Source organism: Ooceraea biroi, chromosome 8 (genome assembly GCF_003672135.1).
Source record: "Ooceraea biroi isolate clonal line C1 chromosome 8, Obir_v5.4, whole genome shotgun sequence".
Lineage (NCBI taxonomy): Eukaryota > Metazoa > Arthropoda > Insecta > Hymenoptera > Formicidae > Ooceraea > Ooceraea biroi.
The window spans coordinates 14,089,050-14,100,055 of NC_039513.1; the positions used below are offsets into that span (position 1 = coordinate 14,089,050).

Consider the following 11,006-nt stretch of genomic DNA (forward strand, 5'->3'; position numbering starts at 1 on the left):
ATTTAATTTTGTTCAAGAAATCAGAGAGAATATATAACGATATTATTATATAATGTCAGAATATAATATATTTTAACAATCGAAAAATTATTTAGATCAGACTATAAAATACGATCTCCTAGATTTGCATAAACATGCGCATAATATTTTTTCTACGTTTTGTATACTTCTTCCGCTTACTTGTATTTTTTAATGTGCGAATGTATACTATTGTTGTATTAATCATAAATCACAATGCATTACATAAAGCATTGGTTGCATACAAATATATGTATAATGATACATTCCACCGTTCCATCAGAAAAATCACATTCCCAGTTGAATCACAATGCAATGTTATCGATCTTATCGAATTGTGGTTTATAGTCAACAATGACGGGAATCACGCTAGCTTTATAAATTACTGTGGCAACTATCCATCACAGATAAGATCCACAATTCTGCAATTGCAGCGACCAATCAGTTATCCGACTGATATACAGCTTAACACAACTAGAAAACTCATGGAATAAAACCAGTAAATTCGCGAATTCTACTGAAGGAATACATTCAAATAAATAGGTAAATATTTTATTAATTGTTTCGTTATTAATATGTAAATAATTACTAATCATTTTATCATTTTTAATAATTTAATTAATTCTCATCATCTTTTAATGCTATAAATCGTATTAAACTTTATTTAAAAAGGAATATTACAAAGGTATTGTTAAATAAATTTTGATGTATCAATAATTCTTAGCAGAAAAACATGACGTAACGCAAATAACTGATTTTAGATAAACGTGTAGGAAAATGCATGCACTTTGTTGGCGAAAGACTTTTCGACAGACTGTGAAATTTTCAAAATTTAAAAAGCCCTTCGAAAGTCGAAAGGACAGTAATCAATTTTATCGCCTTTTGACACACCAGCGTAAACGTGGTGTTCTGGGTGAGATCGATGTGTCGCTGGATGAAATCCCGCGTTTTGACAAGGATCCAGAGTACGAAAAAATTTACTACATAAAATTCATGATAATCAGTCTAGTTCTAATAATTGCATAATTATATTACACAGAAAATCATTTTCGAAATCCAAACGTTTAATCTAGACTGCTTTTGTAGATTTCAAATTTCTGAAACTCTAATTTAAGATTCATAAATTTTATCTAATTTCCTCAAGCCTAAAAAATTAAATCGTAGAATTATAGAATCACTGTAACAGTACAAACATTTTTCCATCAAGAGTAACATCTATCTGCAATGTTTTGCAGAATACGAAAATTAATTGAAAATGCTATTCTGGACAACAAATTTCTGGGAGACCTCGATAAAAATCGTATTGACAAGATTGTTGCGGCCATGTATCCCTCAAAAGTTAAAGGCCAAACACGACTCATTTCACAGGGTGATACAGGTAAATGAAAATATCATAAAAACTTCATATTCAAACTATAAAATATAAAATATCTATTTATACGACTTGCTTATCTACCTTTCTATTTTAAGCGTCGATGAACGGAACTGAATGATATCAATATCTTAAAAAAGATTTCACTTGTATATCTTAAAAAAGATCTACCACATATCATTCTTCACATATAACTGCATTCTATGCGTTTTAAAAATCCACTGTTAAATATGAAAATACTTGTACATTAAGGATAAAGTTCAAACTATTATTATTATTTCTACTGATTTTATCTTAATTCAGGATCTCACTTATACGTTTCCGAGAAAGGAACCTTTGAGATCTACGTGGACAACACGTTTTATGGGAGTTTCGGATCTGGCGTCGCTTTTGGAGAATTAGCATTGTTGTACAATACGAAAAGACTATGTTCGATAGATGGTATTAGCCAATGGACACTAAAACTGATTATCTTGTTTTAAATTTTAATACTATTCTTCATTTATAACATTAAAGAGAACTTTTTAATTTCTTCGTGTATTTCGCGCGTGCAAACATCTGTTTTAATCTAAGAAATTTTTTACACAGCACAAACGGATGGCAAAGTTTGGGTCCTGGACCGAAAGGTCTTTCATGCTATAATGCAGGGAACCGACGAGGAGTGCACGCAATATAATATACAAGTTCTCCGTCGTATTTCTGTGTTACGAGCGCTTCCCGAGGAAGTTCTTTTGAAAATGTCCGACTTAATATCCATCGTATGTAAAAGTTACAAATATATATTCTGATAATTACTTTCTGAACGAAGAATTTTTATATGAAATACGTTTTCTCTTAAAAAAATAATCAATTATTACATGCAAATCTCGATTTAATGAAATATTTAGAATAGTACTTTAAACTATTGAATTTTGCAACAAATATCTCGTCAAAAGGCGTCATCAAACGCCAAGAAAACTGTTTTAATTGAAGTAAAAAGATCGATGAATGTTATTACGTCAGGAATTTTATTCCTCTCATTCGTACATCATACACGAAGGAGATCCGGGAGATAAGTTCTTTATAATAAACGGCGGCAACGTCAGGATCACGAAAACCAATACATATGGCGTGGAGGAGGAATTGATGGTACTTGACAAGGGCGATTATTTCGGTGAGAAAGCTTTATACAATGACGGCGATACTAAACGACAAGCTAATGCCATGGCGCTACCACCTGGAACCGAATGTTACACGATCGACAGAGAGTATGTCACACTTTAATAATCTCAATTAATCGGGAATTACAAAACCAAAATTCTATATTACACTTTTTGGAATATTTGTTTTTTTCCATCCACATTTTACTATATCTTTCATTTTATTATACTATTCATATTTTATATTCATTATCTATCTATCTATATGCAATGTATAAAATAATTATTATAAAAAGCGACTATATTAAGATATTGTTCAACTAATGCAGATCCTTCCTAAACTACCTCGGTGGTCTAGAGTCGATCCGAAACAAAAACTGGCAAGTCTACCGGCGACCAACGATCGCGGATGCCTGGGATGTTTCATTTCGCGAATTGGTCTTATCAGACTTGGAAATAATAGGAACCATAGGTGCCGGCGGCTACGGTAGAGTGGAATTGGTGACTATCAAATCGATGCCAAACATTAGCTTCGCCAGAAAGAAAGTGCGCAAGAACATGATCACACAAAGAGGATATCAGAAACTGATCTACAACGAGAGACAGAACATGAGATTGTGCACCTCTCCCTTCATCTGCAAGTTAGTAAGATTAATTTTACATTTACATCTTGTTAATTTCTTATAATTTATTTATTTGTATCTTTCTCTATTATAGCAAAATAATATTTTAATTTATAATATTAATTTACTGCAATATATTAATTTGTATAACATATATCTAAAATATGATAAATTGTTCTACTCTTGAATCGTGATATCTCATTAAACAATTTTTTGTTTTCTTGTTTGATTGATCTAGATTGCACAGAACATTTAAGGACAACAGATATCTTTACTTCCTGACGGAAGCATGCCTCGGCGGTGACCTGCGAACAGCTATATATAGAACAGGCCGATTCGACAATTCGACTGCCCAATTCATCATCGCTTGCGTCGTAGAAGCACTCGATCATCTTCACACGCTCGGTATCATTTACAGGGATTTAAAACCAGAAAACATCTTGATTGCAAATAATGGCTACATAAAACTCGTACGTTTCAGTAATTATTGCAACTATTCACCAAAGACATTATCAACCAAACAAATTAGTTCGAGCACATTAATTAACTAATCATCTAAGTACAATCACATATAAAATAAACGCAGAAACTAAGGAAAGTGTAGAAAAAAAGAAATTGTAGAATAAATATTTTTTGCACAAGACAATTTTCTCGAACAAACTTTAATAATTAAAATGTTTATACTTAAAAATTATTTTTGTATAAATTTTATACATTTTAATTGATTAATTTATACTTTAGTTGTAAATTTACATTAATCTATATTTTTTGTCTTAATTATACTTGAGCGCTTAATTAATTAACAACTGATGAAGCATATTATCAACTAATTTTATAATCAAACATGTTAATCGATGATTTTACAATTTTTGTGGCAGACTGATCTTGGATCCAGCAAAATGATAGGAGCCTACAAGACAAAGACTTTCGTGGGAACTCCCGAATACTTAGCACCTGAAATTATTCAAGTTAAGGGATACAACAGGTATCGTCGCGCTTAATAGCCCATTGAAAATGATATTTGTGAAACGATATGAAGGATTCGGACTTGAAACGATATCTCTTTAATTTCGCTTCTAAAGAGCCGTGGACTATTGGGCCTTAGGAGTCTTAATATACGAACTACTTCTCGGCCGAACACCTTTCCAGGACACGAATGACATGGAGGTGTGCGAGAAGATCCTGAAAGGCTTCGACGACGTGCCCATACCGAGTGTAGTCAAAGCATCGGCAAAGAATCTAATGCGACGCCTCCTTCAGTTCAATCCGACAAAGAGACTCGGCTATTTACGAAACGGTGCTACGGATGTGCGAAATCACAAGTAAATATTACGAAGATTTTCCTATATTTTCAATAAAATTCATAGAAGATTCAAAATTTAATTATATAAAATTATGATTTTATATCATTTGTTTGCACGCACTTCATTGTTGAGAAGCCTTTTTCTCCTTTTTTGTTTGTTTTTATTTATTGTGCTACATTGTAACAAATTAATTTGCAAATTGTATGTTTAGATGGTTCAGTAACTTTGATTGGAAGTCACTGCAGAATCAAACAATGGCCGCTCTTATACAGCCATCGGTAAGTTTATTATAATTATATCAAGTTTATATAATGAACATCAAATTGCATCTGCGTTATACAGGGTGAGGCACCTAAAACAGGCCATCTGAATATCTCGGCTGTTATTGGTGATAGAAAAAAATGTGTCAGACCAAACTTGCAAGGTTTCGAGGGACACATAATTTGTTCTAAATAGTTTTTTCTTAGGTGGACACGTAGAGGTCATATGAAGGTTAACTTCATTTTTTTAAATGGTATAATATGTTTTTTTACATACCATCTAATAGAGCGTTTGAAGATGCGCACATTGATCTACGGGTCAAAATCATTCAAGGTCACTGAAGGCTAAAATTTCGAAGTGCTAGAACTTTTTCATTTCTGAGTTTACGGTATTTTCAATAGCAGAGAACTCTAGGCAATATAAAAAATAATGATATCATCAACTCAGAACTCCTCGAAAAAGAAAAATCTTTTAAGCTCGAGAACTTTTTCATTTCTGAGTTTACAGTATTTTTAATAGCAAAGAACTCTAGGCAATATAAAGTAAATTATTTTCCCTTGCAGTTAGCCTTCAGTGACTTTGATTGGTTTTGACCCGTAGATCAATGTGCGCATCTTCAAACGCTCTACTAGATGGTACCTAAAAAAATATATCATACCATTTAAAAAAACGAAGTTGACCTTCATATGACCTCTACGCGTCCACCTACTAAAAAATTATTTAGAACAAATTATGTGTCCCTCGAAACCATGCAAGTTTGGTCTGACACATTTTTTTCTATCACCAATAACAGCCGAGATATTCAGGTGGCCTGTTTTAGGTGCCTCACCCTGTATATACACTACTCACAAAAATTAGAGGAACACCAAACTTTTCTTAAAAAATAGGCAAATTTCAAGCAGCTGTAACTTTGTTAAAAATGAACGAAATTTAAATTTAAAAAAGGATTTTAAAGCTTGAAACTTCTACTTTCGAACGGTTGCCATGAGTTTAAATTTCTGTGACGTTTGGTAATTTTTACATACAAAAAACTGCGAACTGGACAAAATAAGAAAGTTTCTTTTCACTTTGAAGGTCTGTCACGTATCAAAAACAAATTCTGCGAAAATTCTCGACTTTTTATTGTAAAAGATTGAAGTTTTCCCTACAAAACGCTTTTTTTTTATTTTTCTACGAGTTTTTGTTACTGAGTTATCGCCGATTAAATAAAAATTGGCATTGTTTACTTTGATTGCTCATAACTCCGGTAAAAATCATCGCACAGCAATTTAAAAAACGGATTCTTAAAGCTGAAACTTTGCTCTATTGAACGGTACACTTGCCCAAATTTTTTCGAAAACATGTAACCATGCTGAAAATGGATGAATATAACGTAAAAATGAATGATTTTTCACTTTGTCATTTTGACCTTAAAAACAATCGTACAGAATGACAAAAAAATTTGTTCTTCACATTTTTTTATACTTTTCAATACCATGAATTTGATAAAAATTTGCCGAATAGCTATAAGATTGTTTTCATGGTGGCCACTGTGGTTTTATGGGACAAAACTAAGAAATTGCTAAATTTCAGTAAGATAAAATGGAAAATAATGTTAATTAATGTTAAAAAATTGATTTCTAGCGCACTATATTAATCTTTATTAAGCCAGCAATAACGAAGTACACACTTTTCTACCAAAAGTTGAAAAACTTTGTGAACCGCCGGCGTTAGTTTTATCCAAAGCGTACCACGTGGAGGTCGCACGGTCGGATTTACGCTTCGTTTTGTGTGTGCGTGTGTGTGTGTGCGTATGTATTATGTGGAGTGTATTAGTGATTAATGCAAGATGGAGTGATTAACGCTAAAAAGAATTTAATAACGTGTATTTCCGCCTCTATTCAAAATGACTGCTCGCAATCGATTTCGCATATTGATGCAACGACGTATTGCTCTTTGAGGGATTCGCTGCCAAGTTCGGCAAAAAACTGTGACAAGCGAAGCCAAATCGACGATGTTGGGATAGTTTTCGCGTACTTGGCGCTCTAACATATCCCAAACATGTTCGATTGGATTCAAATCTGGACACATTGGCGGATGCAATAATGTATCGATTTGATGGTTTCTCAGAAACTGTTGGGTGTAACGAGCAGTGTGCGGTCGTGCGTTGTCATGCACTAGGCGAAACCGTTGACCAATTCGATTTCTAATTGGTAGAACATATGGCTTTAGTATTTCATGAACATATCGTCTAGAAGTTAATCCTGGTGGAGGGATAATTACAAGAGGTGTTCGTGAAAATCGAGATATTCCTGCCCATACCATTACAGAACCACCATGAAAAGCTCGAACCGGTCTGTTGCAGTTTTCGGAATAGCGTTCTCCTTGACGTCGCCAAACTGGGGCTCGTCTGTCATTGCCAAAAAGGCAAAATCTAGACTCATCCTTAAACAGTACAGAATTCCATTGCCTAGGTCGCCTACTGACTAAAGAATGAGCATAATGTAATCGTAGGCGACGATGACGATGGGTAAGGTATGGAACTTGTACTGGTCGACGAGCGTGCACTCCCGCTTCTCTCAAACGATTTCTTATCGTTGAAGCTGAGATCGGATGCTGTCGACCATAATTAATATCGCCGGCAATTCTACGTGCGCATACAAAGCGATTCTGTGTAACTTGCCGGACGATCATTCGATCTTCCCGAGCGCTTTTTCACGAGAACGGCCCTGACCCGGCCGTCTGTGGTATGAGCCAGTCTCTCGAAACCGGGAATAAATCCGATTAATGACGGACGGACTTACTCCAAACTGGTTGGCAACGTACCATTGACTGTGATTCTCCTATAGGAGAGTCACAATACGAGCACAATCTGTCTCAGATAAATGACGCATAGGCATCGTAAAAGAACAACGAGCAGAAAACGGAAGTAGGAGAAAACAGAATAGATAAAAGAAAAGAAGAAATGTAAAAATAAGTAAAGGAATAAGTAATATATCAGACAGTATCAAAAATCGCCAATAGAATAACTCCGAACAGCTCAGTATACGTATGCGTATGTAAGCATAAGCACATGTGAGTACGAATGCGCGATCTTAAGTAATGTAGCTGAACTCTTTCACTTACGAGAAACGTCTTACGTCTTGTCGCCGCCTAGCGGCAAGACGTTCCACTAGTTGCGTGCCATCCGTGAGCGTTCACACACGCGCGCACACACACGCACACACAAAACGAAGCGTAAATCCGACCGTGCGACCTCCACGTGGTACGCTTTGGATAAAACTAACGCCGGCGGTTCACAAAGTTTTTCAACTTTTGGTAGAAAAGTGTGTACTTCGTTATTGCTGGCTTAATAAAGATTAATATAGTGCGCTAGAAATCAATTTTTTAACATTAATTAACATTATTTTCCATTTTATCTTACTGAAATTTAGCAATTTCTTAGTTTTGTCCCATAAAACCACAGTGGCCACCATGAAAACAATCTTATAGCTATTCGGCAAATTTTTATCAAATTCATGGTATTGAAAAGTATAAAAAAATGTGAAGAACAAATTTTTTTTGTCATTCTGTACGATTGTTTTTAAGGTCAAAATGACAAAGTGAAAAATCATTCATTTTTACGTTATATTCATCCATTTTCAGCATGGTTACATGTTTTCGAAAAAATTTGGGCAAGTGTACCGTTCAATAGAGCAAAGTTTCAGCTTTAAGAATCCGTTTTTTAAATTGCTGTGCGATGATTTTTACCGGAGTTATGAGCAATCAAAGTAAACAATGCCAATTTTTATTTAATCGGCGATAACTCAGTAACAAAAACTCGTAGAAAAATAAAAAAAAAGCGTTTTGTAGGGAAAACTTCAATCTTTTACAATAAAAAGTCGAGAATTTTCGCAGAATTTGTTTTTGATACGTGACAGACCTTCAAAGTGAAAAGAAACTTTCTTATTTTGTCCAGTTCGCAGTTTTTTGTATGTAAAAATTACCAAACGTCACAGAAATTTAAACTCATGGCAACCGTTCGAAAGTAGAAGTTTCAAGCTTTAAAATCCTTTTTTAAATTTAAATTTCGTTCATTTTTAACAAAGTTACAGCTGCTTGAAATTTGCCTATTTTTTAAGAAAAGTTTGGTGTTCCTCTAATTTTTGTGAGTAGTGTATATTTAAATTACATTATGTATAATAACTCAATTAAAATTGGAAATCTATTGTTCAGGTCTTTCTAAAACAAACTTTATATTTTGATGTAAAACATTAAATTTTATTGCCGGTATTTTTTAGATAAAAAGTCATGTTGACATGAGGAATTTCGACAAGTATCCCCAAGATCGCGAGCCTGTATTAAACGATTTTTCTGATTGGGATGCCAACTTCTAATATATAATACATAAATTATGATAAGTTTTTTTTAATTATATATATGTAAGCAATAGAGCAAAGTGTAACTGAAAAGTCTTCTTTTTTACTCATATAATAAGATATTATTGTGAATATAAATATATATTATTACTATAAAGAAATGCTGCTTTAACGTATAATAATATTTAATATTCATTATCCATTATTCATCTATTTCAGTATTCCTTACAAGCAGTAGCTTTAACCGTAAAAAGACATGCATTATAAATATAGAACCATTAATAAATTGATTTCTAAATGCGGACCATATGCGACGCGTGCTTTCATAGTTATAAATTCATTTAATTTGTTACTATTATTTCATATCAAAACGAAACATCTATTTGCGATAAAAATCTCTTTATAATTGTTGAAATTTGATTATTTCCTTTTACAAATGTGCGAGATAAGGTATAAATAAATGTGTTCAGTATTTCAATAAACAAAAGAAAATGTATATATATATATAATTACGAAAAATATGTAACAATACATTCAAACAGTTTCAAATAATTATATATCAATCACATACAAATAAGCAAGAAAATATACGTGTGAACCTCAAAGTCACAAGAAAAGAAGATACAAAATTAGCCAATGCTTTGTTCAAGCAAAGAATCTCATAAATCAAATTAAAGAAAAATTTCTACTCATCCGATTGATTCCGTGACTTCCAGATATCAGTCGCCTTTTTCGTTTTTCAGATCTGTGCACAAATCCGCCTTAATTCTATATCGGTAAACTATTCGCCAGTAACTATCCGCCAGCGGATCCACTTATTTGTTCGCTCGCTCAGTACGTTCGCTCGCTACAACGGTCGCGTGAGAAAAAGGGTCGAATACATCGCTACGCGTCTCGTCATGCCGATATTTGTCTATCGATATTTGATGCCCGAATCTTCCCGAGACAATTGGGCAGAATTAGCACGAAGTTTAAACTAGTTTTCTCAACAATAATTATCTTTATTTTTACAATACAAGCGATATAGCATAGCATATGAGAAAGGTTATTCAAAAGGTTCAAATTTTACAGCTTACCGCGATATGAAGCAGCCGCTAATTGTCCTCTAACAACGACGGACATGAAATGGCGGACGGCGCGGGCGTTGATGTTTCAACGTGTAAACTCTCACTTACCCTCGAAGCGAAAATCTTCTCGCTCGCGAAGGAGATTTACTTGCTTGCGCTTCTTTGCATTCATCCGCACTCGCGAACAAGACGAAACGTACGTACACTGCACTCGCGCCTCAGAAACTGCGATTACCGCGCTGGATTTTCGGCGCATGCGCAGAGCATTCGGCGTCGCGAATGTCTCGGACTCGATAGAATTTTCGATACTTTCCGTGTTTCTAATGCAATAAAAAATTATTTTATTATTTTTATAATTTACGATTCGAAGATCCTTGGAATTATAAAACTGCGATTCATTTTCTTGATTTCGTGAGTACGTATACGCGCGCGTCAGCAAGCAGTGGTTTCTTAGGTGTTCGAATTTGAATTCGAGCTGCTCGACTGGTGATTGGTTCATTTACTTATTACATTCACTGCATATTTCCGGAGAAGGCATCGATCTATCTAGAGTTGCAGTTAAGTAAATTGTACTTTTTTTCAAGTGCATATATATTACGTTACCGCGCAGATTGTTCCGGCGGGCCCGAATCACCAGCGCAAAAGCAAGTTCAAAACCAACCGAGCGCACGGCACGCTCGAGAGTCCGTATGACATTCGCCGAACGCGGATATCACGTAACCTGCAATTTTTCCGCGCGGATCCCGTGAGCAGTGAAAGGATCAACGTCCGCAATGGTCCGCAATTATCAACCTGATCGTCGATGACGTTGGAAACCGCGCCGAAGCGTTTCTTCAAAGGCTGCGCGCCGGTGAGACGGACGGACTAGACTCGCGCGGGGGAACG

At 34.7% G+C, this 11,006-nt stretch overlaps 1 protein-coding gene across 1 annotated transcript; it reads left to right on the forward strand.

Annotated features, from left to right (window-relative positions):
- The first annotated feature begins 16 nt into the window (after positions 1-16).
- Positions 17-9,725, forward strand: LOC113562368 (cGMP-dependent protein kinase, isozyme 1-like). The gene is made up of 12 exons (XM_026971757.1): positions 17-561; positions 780-983; positions 1,254-1,396; positions 1,694-1,831; positions 1,979-2,148; positions 2,393-2,637; positions 2,859-3,170; positions 3,391-3,622; positions 4,031-4,137; positions 4,235-4,474; positions 4,668-4,734; positions 8,977-9,725. The coding sequence occupies exons 2-12, from the start codon at positions 796-798 to the stop codon at positions 9,070-9,072; spliced, it is 1,938 nt and encodes a 645-aa protein (XP_026827558.1). The 5' UTR covers positions 17-561; positions 780-795; the 3' UTR covers positions 9,073-9,725.
- Positions 9,726-11,006: the final 1,281 nt, after the last annotated feature.

Coding starts and splice junctions, on each gene's coding strand:
- LOC113562368 (XM_026971757.1), top strand. CDS start 796: ATGCATGCACTTTGTTGGCGAAAGACTTTTCGACAGACTGTGAAATTT. Junction 3,623..4,030: donor ATAATGGCTACATAAAACTC/GTACGTTTCAGT, acceptor TTTTTGTGGCAG/ACTGATCTTGGATCCAGCAA. Junction 4,475..4,667: donor ACGGATGTGCGAAATCACAA/GTAAATATTACG, acceptor TTGTATGTTTAG/ATGGTTCAGTAACTTTGATT.